This window comes from Porites lutea, chromosome 4, assembly GCF_958299795.1.
Source record: "Porites lutea chromosome 4, jaPorLute2.1, whole genome shotgun sequence".
Classification (NCBI taxonomy): Eukaryota; Metazoa; Cnidaria; class Anthozoa; order Scleractinia; family Poritidae; genus Porites; species Porites lutea.
This window is the reverse complement of record NC_133204.1, coordinates 47,833,172-47,847,840: the sequence shown is the minus strand read 5'-3', so window position 1 is coordinate 47,847,840 and position 14,669 is coordinate 47,833,172. Positions and strand designations below refer to the sequence as shown.

Genomic DNA, 14,669 nt, shown 5'->3' with positions numbered 1-14,669 from the left:
AATTCAAAATGGCGGCCAGAGGAGAAAAATGCGGAGGTCACGACTATGAAAGAATTTAGCATTTATTCAAGTGTGTTTTCTTAACTCTTCCTTGCCTACACTAGTCATGGCATCAAAATGGTTTCGATCTTAAGGGAGGGTAGTTACTTCATCAGAAGCGAGAGAAGCCAGCACAAGCACCGCCATGCAACGTTTGCGAGTCGTACTTTTCAGTTTACGGTCTCTAACTTTCAACAGTGAAACTTCTAGAGCGGTTGTACTTGACACCGTATTCGAACCTGTTTTCTGGGTAATTGATCATTTTGTTAGGATCCTTGGACCGGTAAGTGAGTTCCCATTATAAATAATTCATTCTAAAAAAGGAGGCAGTGACATTGTGATAAAATAGTCAGAATAAATATGCGTGTAGTGTGTTATGAACAATGCGCGTTTTTGTTACTATCATTTTCCATTTAAACTGATCAATTGGCTGAAGATTTTAGTCTAGACTAGGGAAACTGGGAATTGTTACTCAAGAATAAAAAAAAAATCAAGTCGGTTTTGTTTTGGCTGGACAGTGTTAGTGACCTCAGTTGTTTCTTGAAAACAGTTACTCTAGGATAGGGGGGATTTGGGGAGTTTAGTCTAGGATAGGGTATCAAAATTCACTTGAACTAGCTCTGGTATAGGTTAAGGGTTCCAGGATCCCAGTGGCACATCCCCACCCAAAAAGTCCTAAAGTACCCCTTCCTGCCTCCTGGGGTGGATTTATATAACTTAATTTATGAAGTTTGGTAAAATTGAAGAACAGCTCCCCCAAGAATCCGTCCATCTGTCAGAAGACTGTCGATGGATGGCTCACCAGCTGTTGACTGACAGTCCACTGACAGACGATCAACAGCTCTTGGACAGTGGGCTGACAGATTAAAACTACCCCCTTTTTTTCAAAGAAACAGAAACTGAAACTTTATCTTTTTATCTTTTATGTAGTTGGTTAGTATGAACTCTCATGGTTACCAATATCTCAAAATGGTGAAAATCTTATCACTATTTAACAGCTGCCCGACAGTTTAACCACAATAAGTCAACTCTTGGTTGTCTGTTGGCTGACTGTCTGTTGTCAGTCATCTACCAACAGACGGCGGACAGATATTTTGGGAGAGCTACAATGAGGGACAAAAGTGTTGAGACACTTCCGCAAAATGGCCCCTTTTTGAATACTGGACTTACCTATCCCCTTCCCCTGTCTACCTCCACCCCTCGCCCCCAAAATCAATGTTGTATTTTGGACCCTCAACTCTTTCTTTTACTTCAGACAACATTGATTCAGGGGGTGAGGGGATTTATGGCGTTTAAAAGGAATGAAATAATAAATGAAGTAAATGTTTGATAAAAGCACCCGTTCTAAACAAGTGTGTCAACTACTTTTGTCCCTGATTGTAGCTGTCCTTCAATTTTACCTGAAGTTTAGCCTTGTGAAGTATCCAGGAAATGACTGAAAGCCCCCACTTGTTATTTTCATGTTGCAGGCTTTTGTGCTGCTAGTGATAGGATTAACAACATCTGTAGTAGTTATTTGGTATTCATTTCTGCTGCCTGCTATTCTGCTCTACACCACACCATGGATTGTGCTTCACATTGCAACAGCTCATTGGCTACTCATCAACATTGTTTTCCATTATTTTAAAGCTGTCTTTACATCACCAGGAAGAGCTCTCCAGGTACGACCACGCAATTGTAGGCAACAAGAGGAGCCTGCAATCCTAATCTTCAGGTTGTTGTTACACATGCATCGCATGTATGTAGCCAGCATTAATTTGTTTGGACTTCCACTTAAAATGAATGAAATGCACAGAACGCAATTTGATCGCTTGTGTTTGGACTTCCTATCACTCATAATCTGATCACGCATGTTTTGACCATCTATCATGTGAATCTTACACAAAGCACAGCATTGGAGCAGAAGTGTTTTAATGTTTGATCGTTGTCGTCCGCACTCTGTAACCTTCCATGGTGAAAATCTTTGTAGGATCTTTGCTGATCTGCAAAGATCCTACAAAGACAAAGATCCTCAAAGACAAGGAGCTTCAAAAGATCCTTAAGGATTTCATGAGGATCTTCTAATGATCTTATGAAGATCCTAGCAAAGATCCTTGCAAGATCTTAAAAGGATCCTTTCGAGGATCTTCACAAGATCTTTGTCAGGATCCTCAAGGATCCTTATAAAGGATACTGCAAAGAGAAAGGATCTTTATAAGGATCTTTCAAAGATCTTTGTCAGGCTCCTTGAGGAATTTGTAACTTGCATATTTTAAGGATCTTTAAAGGATCTATATAACGATCTTTGAAAGATCTTCATTGCAGGCAAGTATCTTTTAAAAGTCTTTGACATGATCCTTCATTATCCTCAAGGAAATTGTGGGGATCATACTATAATCTGTCAAAGGTCTATTCTGGATCTCCTATATGTGAACTTCAGGCTTTCTTTTCGCAACTGCAAAAGTTGCATACTATATAACTGCGATGATCTTCTTTCATATAATAATAATAATTATTGTTCACTCCGCAGTTCACAGATATGATTTCAATATATTCATAACTTCATCATCATCCTTTCATGGGTTTAGAACAAACCAATTTAATGACCTGCTCTCAGTTGGCTTGTTAGCTTAATTGGTAGAGTGCTGCATCGGCATTGCAGAGGTCAAGGGTTCAAATCACATACAAGTCTGAATTTTTTTCAGGCCTTCTTTTTGCAACTTCAAAAGTTGTGCATATAACTGCGATGATCTTCTGTCACTTCACTTCACTCCGCAGTTCATTTATATGTTGTAGTTAATTTTTTATCTCAGGTAATTTTTATTTTTCTTTTGTTTCAACTTCGTTAGCATACATTACCATACCCAAAAACAAAAGAGAAACAATAATTACCTGAGATAAAAAATTAAGTACAACATATACATTATACGTGTGTGATTTTCATATAAGCATAACTTCATCATGAATGATTTCTCACAAATTATTTTTAATGAGATATTTGCTGTCTTTCAGGATTCAAATTCAAATTTAGAAAATGTGAAAAGTGGCAAATACTCTATTTGTAAAAAATGTAAGTAAGAAATTATGTACATTTGTATGTTGTGGTTTAATTTTGTTTTCCTTTTTTTCTGAGTATGGTAATTTTAGTAATGACTTTGAAACAAAGGCAACTAAAATTTCAACCAAAGACAAACTATAACTTACAACAGCAAGATATGAAGCAATACCTAATTAACCCGTTCCTGCAAACTAACTTCATGAAGAACAGCTTTAGTTATAGCAGAGCAGTTCTCTAGAACAACCTGCCCTGTGATATGAGAGAGGCTAAATCTTAAAGTCTATTTAAACGACTGGCTCATTTGAATTTCTGATTTTTTAGGTACTGTGACTACACAGCATTCATTAAAAATAGGTCTTAGTTAGGTTAGTTGTAGATAGTTTTGCATATTGTTTAGGGTAGTTTAGGTTTATTTAAAATTTTTTATACTCCTGATGAATTTTACCGTCTTTAAATGAAGTATTATTCTATTCAATTCTATATGGGGGAACAGGGTGGGGGGGGGGGGGGCAGTTTTGGCCCTTCAGGTCTCAGTTTGGTCTAAAAATAAGAGGGGAGGGGGGTTCCGGGCATCCTCCTGCACCCCTCCCCTGAATCCACCAGTGTATTTACCTTGACTGTAGGAGAGGGCTATGCTGTGAGCGTGGACTACGTAATTGCCTGTGATATCATAGCGTATAATCAAAATAATTTTGACTGTAAGTTATTACTTATTTCAGGTATTCAAATTAAACCTCCAAGATCCCACCATTGTTCAATATGCAAAAGGTGAATTAACTGTGTCATTTCCTTCTCATCTTTTAATTTCTTCACAAATAATTGAATTCTAATGTTGATGGCCTTTATAGTAATTTATAATAATTTCACCTTTTGTACTGATGTTGATGTCATGGAACTTCAAGTCAAATTTGGAAAAGCAACATACCTTAAAACAACCATAAATTAAACCCCTACATAAGAATTGGTTTTTGGGCAAATTTCAGTCATTGTAAATTTTGTGCTTTTAATGGTTTTCATGGTTGCTCTTGTACTGTCAATTTAGCTCTCTTCACTTTCCTCTAAACTGATCATGCTCAACAATCATCATATGACCAATGCAATAATATTTAATCGGATATATATTATTTTATTAAAGGTGTGTTCTCAAGATGGATCACCACTGTCGTATCCTTTATTGCGAAGTTTTTGTAATAAATATAATTATCATTTCATGTGTGTCTGATAAAGAATATGGTGCTTCAAAATCAATTGACACTTTCAGTCAAGATAAGTCCAGCACTAAAACCTACCATTACTTGACATTATAAAAAGTTGTAGCTTACAAATTAAATTCAGGTGAAAACGATTTCAACCTACAGTCAACTCCCTTTATAGTGGACACTGTAGGGACCTCAAAGTAGGGTCCTTGTTAGCGAGAGTCCGTAATAGCAGGAGTTTATTTCAGTCAAATGACTTGTTTGTAATTTATTTTTGCCTGGGATTTAGCTGCTGTCCGTATTATCAGGGTGTCTGTTAGGGGAGAGTTGAAGTGTATTTTGATTCTCCACATCCCTTGTCTCCCACAGCAGGCCCACATAAACTTTATACTTTACCAATCATATGACTGTTAAGTTCAGAAGAAATCTATGGCAATATCAGAAAGGTAAATTACACATGTATGTTATCATTATTTACTGCAATGGATGTTATAATATCCATCAAATGGGGAGCAAGAGTGGAAAAAGATCTACATGTAAAGGTGGAAAAAATGTAAAATAATGTAATTAAAAGTGTCCATCTTATACACTAGAGGCTGTGATGGGAAAAGTACATCTAGCAATGTTATATTTGGCACTCAGGTAAATTACACATGTGTACCTATCTAAAACTTTATAATATATTTTTATAAAGAAGTTATGTAAAACCAATACAAGTAACTGATTAAAAATAAATATGCACTCTTCTACTTACATATAGCTGCCACCCTCTATTTTTGCACCAGTTACCTGAATCTTACTTGACAAAATTGTCAATAAATCACTGAAAATAGGCCATTTATTTTAAATACGTTTTGACTGCAGTTGCACTAAATTATTGAAATTTCCTTGACACTTACTGGTAGCATGGATAAACAACTGTGTTGGTCATTTTAATCATCAACATTTTATATTATTTTGTATATTTATGTGTCTTGGAACCCTGTATGTAACTGTTTCTGCTAGAAATCTGTTCATCATGCACTTCTTCCATGACTGGGTAAGTTTAAAACTTGCATGGTGCGTTTTACTGTACATTGTATATAACTTTTTGAAGTGGTGTCTGAGTTTTGCGAAAAAATTGAATCTCCCCTTAATAGAATAGCTAACACCACCAGGCTCCTCATATGTCTGAAACTACAGCAATCTCTCCAGCTGGCTTAAAATACTGATAAAAGTGTAGTGTTTTTGTACCTACATTCTTGGACGAAGAGGTGTTTAAAAAGAAATTGACAATTTCTTACCCACAGGATGCCCTTGCTGCAGAATTGGCCCCCTGTGACTCCTCAACCCACCCTGCCCTGATCAATGTTGTTCATTGGACACAAAAATGATCCAGCAGGACTTAAACATTGTTTTTGGTTAGGAAGGGGGAATTATTTGCATTGTATAATTGGTACTTTAAGAACTGTATTGTTAAATTGAGGCAAGACATACAGTATAAGATGCATTTCTTAACATTTTTGTCCAGGTTTTAGACTGCTGGTTTCTAAAATATTAATTTGTTTTACATTTATTCTAAATTTTCTTGTTTATTGCTTTTCAGTCAAGGGCAAGCATTAATAATGGGAAAAATAATTCAACTCTTTTACATGTATCTTCAAGAGTCAAGGTAATGCCTAGGCCAAACGTCAAACTTTTCATGAGACAAACCAAACTTAGTGAGTTAGGTGAACAAGAAAAGTTTGGCGTATGGCTTAGTTAAGTTCGTCTGATGAGTCTGAATCGTCCAACACGTTCTATCCATCTGAATGTCTGAAGATCATCTCCCGGGCAAACAAAGATCATCACATGTATGCGACAAACTAAACTAATAAATTAAAAATTTGCATGATGGTGTTTATTTAGCCTCGTTGCAGGGCTTCTGATATTTCGCGGAAAAAAAAGCAAAATTTCGCGGGATTTTCAGGGGCAAATTCGCGGGAAAATCGGCCGATTGCGCGGGATTTTCGCGGGAAAAAAGTCAAAATTCGCTGAACAATCGGCCTATTTCGGGCGATTTTCGCGGGAGAAAAGTCAAAATTCGCAGAAAAATTGGCCCATTTCGCGGGATTTCAGCGGGAAATAGTCAATTTTCGAAGGATTTTCAGGGGCAAATTCTTAGGAAAATCGGCCGATTTCACGGGAAATTTCGGGGGGGGGGGGGGGGGCGGGGGCGGGAAACTTCGCCAAGAAACAATCAGTAAAAAACAGCCGATTTCGCTGGGGGGTTTTTTTGGCAAATTTTGCTAAAGTTGATCAATTTTGCGTCGATATGACCAGCGTTGGTGAACGTTTTTTTTAAACAGGGATAATCATTTGCTCTTTCAACAACAGTTCGCTCGAGAAATAAGCGAATGTTAAAGCCATTAACATTATGGTTAGTGCCCAGTTTTTCGCAACGTTCATCTAAAAACGCCTGGTAGTTTTGGGACGTTGTTTACTCGTTGCAGTGACGAAGTTTCAAGCTAAATTTGGACGTTTGGGGTGAATAAAACCGGTCTTATAGCCAAGATAAGTATTAAATATGTTTTGCCGACATGTATTTGCAAATATTTCTGGCGGATTTCGCGGTATTTCGCGTTTTTTGGGGGATTTCGAGGGATTTCGCGGAAATACCTGAATTTCGCGGGTCCGCGACCGCGCGAAATATCAGAAGCCCTGTCGTTGGGAAGAAAAATTATTACAGGTCTGATTCAGTTGATCATGTTGATTGGTTCGATGTGTCTGAAGTTTGATGTCTGACCCAAAAGACGATCTTAACTTGATTTAGGTGGAACCAAGGAGAGTTTATTTTGTCTCATGAAAAGAAGATAAAGATGCAGTAAACAAAACTACCAATAAATTTTCATGCAGACAAAAGTACGTAAAAATAATGAAAAAACCGTGGACAGAAATTATTTAACTTCTAATTCCTTGCATTTTGTTCACAAGGTTAGATTTTCTGCCCAGTATTACAAAGACCATGTGCATCTTGAATAGAGTGACTAAAAAACAAGTACTGCAGAATTCCTGATGTTACTGACTTTTTCTTTCAGCCAGCTGGTTCTTATCGCTATAAGGAAGAAAGTGCTTCAAAGTCAGAACATCGATGCATCCTCTTTGTTTTCATGTTATGCTCTAGTGTCACATTAGCTCTTGGAATTCTAACTGGATGGCACTGTAGGTTAATCAGCTATGGAGAGACATCAATTGAATGGCATTCTAACAGAGATGAAGCAAAAAGATTACGGAAAAAAGGTTTGGTGAGTAATAAACTTCACCAATTGAAAATCCAATATGCATTCCGTGAATGTGTTATTGTACAGGCACCTCTTAGTCTGCTACATAGCCGTTTTTGGTGTCGTCACGCACCTAAAAACGGCTGTGTAGCAGACTAGGCACCTCTGGGATCCTAAGTTTGCATTCTTAACCCATTCAATCCTGTGCCACAGATAGAGAGCTCCTGGGCCAAAGTTGGACATGGACTTCTGGCTTTCTATGCAGCCTCAGAAATTTGAAGTGGACAGGCTGCAAATTATAGTAGTTGCGAAAAAAAAAAAAAAAAAAATTAAGTGTCGTAACTGTTCATCAGTAGGATGCCTAAAATGTGTGCAATTCCACAATTGGTTTCGGCTCCAAATTACAAATCATTATAAATCCAATACCAATTGCAGAACATTTTAGGAGGAGCCACCCACAATGTGAGCACAGTCACGGACAACACATAATTATAAAGTGAGGAAAATATCACAAAGTAAAATTAAGACGTTATGAACTAAATGCACACGCCAATAAAATATATAATGCATGAGCACAAAATAAAATGGTGCGTGCACACGTACCAAGATAGAACTGAAGAACAAATCTAAGTAATAAAATAATTAATGTAAGGATCGATACAATGGTGCAATTCAAGCCTGGATTGCTAATTTTATCTCCCACAAGGCTGCACCATACTTCTTGACAGATACCAGTTACCAAATTAGGAAATTGCTGCACTTGCACATTATCTTGCTTCCAGAAATGCTCTCACTTGTTGTCTAGCCTGAGATAACAGCAGTCACTTGGCAATGCCACCACTGGTTTCCCCCTGAAATGACATCTGAGAAACAAGTGCAGAAATTCCATGCTGATGATGCATCTGACTACCCAGATCTGGGTAGTGCCTCTGATTACTTGATAATTTGCTTCATCAATCATCATCAATCGCCAGGGCCAGGTTGTTCGAAGGTGGGTTAAGGTACCCAGGGTTAGAGCGAAATTTGAACTCAGATATGAGAGCTTAAAAAACAAATTCAGTTTAATTCTCTTTGCCTACAATTTGATGATTGGATACTCTAAAAAAATATAGAAAATTATCCAAGTGAGTGCTTTTGATGAAAAGAAAAAGAAGCCTTGGTTAAAATTTAACCCTGGGTTAGCGCTAACCAGCATTCAAACAACTGGGCCCAGTACCGTACTACCCAGATGTGGGTAGTGATACTTTATCCTCAGTACAGAATTCTTCACTTGTTTCTCACACGTCATTTTGCAGGGAAACCAGCAGTGTTGTCATGAAATGTCAGCTGTTTTCTCTGGCTAACTGTTGGCCTGACTACAAAATAATATTGTAGCTCTGCCTGGATAAGTATGATTTCTGTAAGACGTGTGTAAATAATATATTTTTGCTTGGAATTTAGCTGCCACCCTCATTACCAGGATGTGTGCATTGTGATCAGACTTGATTGTACACTAACCATCTTAATAATAAATATCAATTTATTTATTTTCAAAATATATTTTTCTTTTGATGCCAGATTTTTAACAATCCCTATAATTTTGGGGTTTGGAATAACTGGAAAATGCTTTTAGGACTTGTGAATGGAAGGTAAGCTTAAACCTTTGGGTATACAACGTAACTGAAAAATAATCATAATAAATTATTATTTTACACAGTACTCGAACTTAACGGTCGTCCACTAGTCCAAAACAAGTAAAAAAATTCCGAAAACGAGTAGTTTTCTTCCCCACTAGTCCTCTGGACAAGTAAAGTCATCACCTGCTGAGAAATACGATAATGTTATTTTTTTTTTGTATCGTACTAAAAAGTGCTAAAAGCCTTGAAAGAAAGCCAAAGGCAAACATTTAAAAAACAAACAGGTAAAAAGTGTTTGGCATTCTCTTGCCAAATAAAAGTCTGGGTTCTACTTGAAACAAAATGCTCTGTTGGATACAAGATGGCGGCTTTTCTTTTCGAAGGTCCGTATCTATCGTCCTTTGGTGAATCAAAACGTGAGCCAAAGTATGTTAAAACGGAAACAAGTGCAAAGCTAACTGTACTCTTTCTTTGGAGGAAAGAAATCATCAGATAATAAAGAAATTAACACAGAATTTAAACACCTGCTTTGATCAAAAAACTCGCAAGTTCCAGAAGGCATGGAAGTAATATATCAAACATGAGATGCAGTGTTTCATCACCAGATGAAACACCGAGAAGAGAGTTGAAAATACGACGCGCAGCGGAGTATTTTTGACGAACTTCGAGGTGTTTCATCTGGTGATGAAACACTGTGTCGAATGTTTGATATTTCTTCTCAAACAAAATCATTTTTGAAGGAGAAATTAAGGATGCAAATACTAAGCAGTGTTTCATCCGATTTCCAAACACTCATTAAACATTAATTTCCTTTGTATTTTCTTAATGAATTATTAATGAGTTTGAGAAGGATGAATAAAAATGGCTGAGGTTTGACAGAAAAAAAAAATGTTATGCAAGTTTTGTAGAGAATTCCCGAAAAAGGAGAAACATGCAATACTCCCTGAGGATCCGAATGAATATTAAATTTCCAAATAGACAGCCTGAAAGCACATGAGGCCAGTGAAGTCAGTGAAAGACATACTGTAAGACACTTGTTTTGGCAGATATGTACGGCTAAATAAACACTATGGTTGTGTTTATTTGATATTTTCAGTTTCATTTATTAATTTGCAGACACAAAATGGCATACATTCAAAAGAAAATTTGGAAATGATAAGAGTGATCAGTAGTTTTGCTGATGGACCAGTAAATTTTAATCCTAATGGTCCTGCGGAAGACCACACACAAAAGTTAATTTCGAGCACTGTTACAGTACCTTGTTACGATGTTATGGTTAACCACGTAACCTCATATTGCCAGTGACACTTGTATCCTTCAGCTCAGATGTTTTAGGGCAAATAAGTGACTGATAATCAGATTTTAGATTGACAGTATTTACCGACATTGCCGATCTTTACATAATAATTATGTAAGGATCGGCAATGTCTGTAAATACAATCTAATATCTGATTATCAATTGATCACTAATTATTTATTATTGTATTTTCTTTTTCTAGGTCTTGGTTATGTATTCTGCTACCTTCCACACACCCTCCTTATGGGGATGGAATCTCATGGCACCCATTACCAAACGATTTGAAAAAATCCAGACAAGGAAAACTACACATAGTTTAAAATTATTTTAAACTATGTGTAGTTTTCCTTGTCTGGATTTTTTCAGATTATTTAATATTTTGTTTGTACCATAATTTTCACTGCAGTCAAAAGACAGTAGTGTGCTGTGTAGAAATCAACATCGCCATTGGTCTGTCATTCAAAGCACATATTGTCCAAGTTGAGGTTTAAAATAAAGATTATTTATTTGTAAAGTTTACGTAATTCTTACATTGTTGTGACATCAAAAAAATCTACTTGCTGCGTTAATTTGTTGTACAATTTTTACCAATTTTAAGGTCACAGTCCTGGCAAAAGTAGATCCCATCGTAATACAGGGCCCCCATAAGGCCCTCTGAAAATAAGCCCTTCAAAAGGGCCTTTTTAATTTTAAAAAAATATAAGCTCTGAGGTTCTAATTTTCTGAATTCAATGGTATGGTACTAATTTTATTTTTCTAATGTACAACTTGTACTTGTAACCTTTACCTTAGAGTATGATAAGTTTCAGCCAATAACTACGATATGATAATAAGCAATCAAATAACCAACAAATCAATATTTTTATTTTTATTAGAGTTAGCTATGTAGAATCAATTGTAAAGGTATACTTATCAATTTTTTGGTAAAAAATAGTGGTTTTAAAAAATAATAAATAAACAAAGAAACCGCAACATTAGAGGTCGGCCATGACTAAAAACAATATGGTTAGAAACTTAAAACGCTGTTAGCTTGATTAAACTGACATTTATTTATTGGCATGATTGTAGAATTAGTCTCTTGATCTTGAATTCATGTTTATGATGTGTGTGAGACAGTTGCAATGCAACTACTGTATAAGCACCTATTATTTAGAGCACAAAAAAACTCATTGCATGCATTTGTAAACAGCCTTATGTGAGTCGTAGTGCTGATTTGCTATTATCTTGATTGATTATTCTTTCAACCATTTCCAAAGCCATCTCACCATTATCAGAAGGAACCATATGCCCTGCCAAAAGGATATAATAAAGTTCTAAATTCCTGTAAGCCTTGTAAAATGCTCCTGTATGCCTATCCTTCTGGCCAGATGGTGGATAAAGTGGCACTCGGTCAGTATTTTGAAATTCTTGTAGTCCATCCCAATCAAGTTTTGCAATCCACTTCTCTGCGCCTAGGGTATCGCAGATCATGTCCAACTGACCTTGATAGATGACAACTTTCAGACCATAACTCAGAAGTTTGCTGACATCAGATATCACGGGCTTCATGAAATCTTCTGACTGATATGTAAAGACCTCACCAGATTGGCCTCCCCAGGTGACATTTCCAGGTATTATACGTAACTTCTTTCTGATTGGTCCATTCATGAGTTCTGTCAAGGGGTCAGCATGGAGGAGACCAACATGGCGATTATATAAACGATCAAGGACAGCATTCTTTAGGGACTGAGACGTGGGGAAGGCTGGAGTATTGTGTTGAAGAATGTTATACACGTTGACATTGTCAGTTTTCTCAGCAATGACAGCCTCTGTTTTATCCCAGAGTTCGGTGGCTTTTTCATATTGCCCCTTGGCAACAGCATCAGCAGTTTCTTGGGCTGCACTGTTCACTAACTTCAGATCTTTATCATCAAGTAGTGATACAGCATAAAGATAGGGTCCCCAGGTTACCACTGAGTCAACTGGTGAAATCCATGAATCTCCTAGAGCTACTCCTTTGAAGTTGCATTTGATGATTCCAGCCTCAATAGCTTGATATAGAGCCACACCAAAAGCTGATGTCATTTTGCCTCCATAAGACTCACAAAAAATGTAAAAAGGTATCTCCTGGAACACAGGTTGCTTATCCAGGAAAGCCTTGAACAGAGTGACAAGATCATTTGCTATCCCTATGAAGAATATGAATGCTCAATCACCATAATAATCCATTGATTACAGTCTGACTGATGAGTCACATCATTATGTATTATTACTACTCATGATCAATGATACATTTACCTATACTGGCTGTTATTGTGCAGGTTTAGTCTTTTCTTGGGTAGCCTGTATCATCAGTAGCTGTTTTCAATTCAGAATTTATGCACATTTTCTTAATGAAGCCAATGTCATATGTTAAGCATAATATGCCCTGCCAAATAATTATGAACAGTCATTAATTTTACACATTTTTTAGTCTAGTGAAGGTAGGCTTGGAGAAACTGAGACACTGCAAAGGGGGAAAACTGTGGAAAAAATAATAATTTTTTTCTGTGACTTCCCCCGACATGTATATCTTGCACTCCATGCTTGCCTGAAAAACCTGAAAAAACTACGCCTGTTCTGCAAGCTACAATGGAATTTCACAATAATTTGTCCCAGTACATTAAGAACCTAAAAATTCTATAAAGAACTGAAGTCCTTGGCAAGCTCATATTTGGCAGTTAAAAAAATTGCATTTTCCTAATCCTGGCGAGTATTAGTTTTAAACCTATAGGAAACAAATGATACATGTAAATTTTTTTAAGCGCACAATGAAACATCCACTCCATCCTACTCGTCAGCAGAATACATTTTGCAAAGTTGTTTAAAAGTATTATTTATTGGGAAAAAAAAAACAATGTATCATATTTGGAAAATATCAAAAATTAGTAGCTCTGAAACCCGGAGAAATTTAACAGGCAGAAATGAAACCTAAAGTAGCGAAGCGCATCACAACATCACAACCCCACCCGACCCCCCGCACCCTAACTCCATTCCACCACTTTTCCGCAAACAAGTTAAGCAGACCGAAATTGGTTTGAAAGAGGCCTCTACTTGTACAAGGTTAGGTGGTATTCGAACAGACAACCATTTTCAACGGATTACTGAATACTGGTACTAAATTATTATATACTGCAGAAGACACTTGCCTGTTACGTTTGTGGTAAAAGCACTCTTGTCAGTGACATAGCTGTAGCCTGCCCCCACTGGGTTATCGACGAACAGAACATTAGCGGCTCGCAGCCAAGTTGTGTTTCGCGGCGTAAGGTTCACGGTTAGTGGACCAAGTTCTTCGAAATTTCCGAATCCCGTAGACGAACCACCAGGACCTCCTTGTAGCCACATGATGAGCGGTCTCGAAAGGCGCTGAGATTGAGTGGTGTGAGCTCCATAAAGCCACCAAAACATAAACGCGTTTTCTCTGACTTTCACATAATTCCAGTCCTCGTCTGGTATAGCTGGAGAAGATGCAGCAAGGTAAAAGAACAAGGAAAACACAGCAATCGGGACGAGAAAACCTCTCTTCGCCATGACTGACCCAGACAAGAATGGCATCACGAGATTGTCATGTGCATTTTTTGGCTATTTTTTTTTTCAATCTGAGACGGGCACAGGTTGCCCAAGCTATATGAACGCTCGCAAGAATTTCTTGTTACCTTTGCGACCCTTTGTAAGAAATTGGCTTTAATTCAAACGTCACTTTCATCAATCAGTTTTATTTATGACATAATGAATACATTGTACTTTTAAAATAATGTTCACTTATAAAATAACAAAACTGAGATAATCTCATTGTAATCCGGAAAAATTTTGCTTGTGGAGTCCGGAATCCAGTTGCCTGAAAACAGCCGACATTTCGCGACGCCTCCGTCGGCTGTTTTCTCCGGCTAGAAATCCAGTACCTGAAATCCGGAATCCATGGCGTGGAATCCAAACTCTAAGACTGTCTTGGTCTGTCGTTTATTTGTTTTCGTTTGTTCAATCCAAAGAGGGGGGGGGGGGGGGTCGGGGGGCGTTGGGGTCTATAAAAAAACCGAAAAACCGTTCTAAAAATTACCCAAAACCGAAAAAACCGCGATAGATTTCGATCTGAAAACCGAAAACCGCATACCAAACCATCAAAACACATTTTCACAAAACCCTAGTCTAGATCTCAAACGTCGGTGATTGTTTATCGGACTAATCACATCACAGATCAGACAGATGGATACTATGGTCGTAAAACCG

The 14,669-nt window shown here is 37.3% G+C and overlaps 2 protein-coding genes across 3 annotated transcripts; one reads left to right on the top strand and one right to left on the bottom strand.

Annotated features, from left to right (window-relative positions):
• LOC140933878 (palmitoyltransferase ZDHHC16-like) lies at positions 1–11,123 on the top strand. 2 transcript variants are annotated; one of them, XM_073383545.1, is made up of 11 exons: positions 1–322; positions 1,509–1,700; positions 3,031–3,088; positions 3,796–3,844; positions 4,212–4,240; positions 5,178–5,311; positions 5,858–5,923; positions 7,329–7,535; positions 9,069–9,139; positions 10,627–10,707; positions 10,785–11,123. In XM_073383545.1, the coding sequence occupies exons 1-11, from the start codon at positions 185–187 to the stop codon at positions 10,816–10,818; spliced, it is 1,059 nt and encodes a 352-aa protein (XP_073239646.1). In that variant the 5' UTR covers positions 1–184; the 3' UTR covers positions 10,819–11,123. The 2 variants fall into 2 exon arrangements, with proteins under 2 accessions (XP_073239646.1, XP_073239645.1); XM_073383544.1 differs by lacking the exon at positions 10,785–11,123 and having other exon boundaries at positions 10,627–10,770.
• A 331-nt stretch (positions 11,124–11,454) lies between these two features.
• On the bottom strand, positions 11,455–14,011 carry LOC140933877 (retinoid-inducible serine carboxypeptidase-like). The gene is made up of 2 exons (XM_073383543.1): positions 13,592–14,011; positions 11,455–12,592 (listed from the first exon to the last, which is right to left on the bottom strand). Exons 1-2 carry the CDS (start codon positions 13,995–13,997, stop codon positions 11,616–11,618), a joined length of 1,383 nt encoding a protein of 460 aa, XP_073239644.1. The 5' UTR covers positions 13,998–14,011; the 3' UTR covers positions 11,455–11,615.
• Between the last annotated feature and the right edge of the window lie 658 nt (positions 14,012–14,669).

What these genes read in the sequence shown, in the direction of transcription:
- LOC140933878 (XM_073383544.1), top strand. Translation starts at nt 185, where the DNA reads ATGCAACGTTTGCGAGTCGTACTTTTCAGTTTACGGTCTCTAACTTTC. An exon ending in ATACTCTATTTGTAAAAAAT is followed by an intron (nt 3,089 to 3,795) that starts GTAAGTAAGAAA and finishes TACTTATTTCAG; the next exon opens with GTATTCAAATTAAACCTCCA. An exon ending in TGCACTTCTTCCATGACTGG is followed by an intron (nt 5,312 to 5,857) that starts GTAAGTTTAAAA and finishes ATTGCTTTTCAG; the next exon opens with TCAAGGGCAAGCATTAATAA.
- LOC140933877 (XM_073383543.1), bottom strand. Translation starts at nt 13,997, where the DNA reads ATGCCATTCTTGTCTGGGTCAGTCATGGCGAAGAGAGGTTTTCTCGTC. An exon ending in TTTTACCACAAACGTAACAG is followed by an intron (nt 12,593 to 13,591) that starts GCAAGTGTCTTC and finishes TATTCTTCATAG; the next exon opens with GGATAGCAAATGATCTTGTC.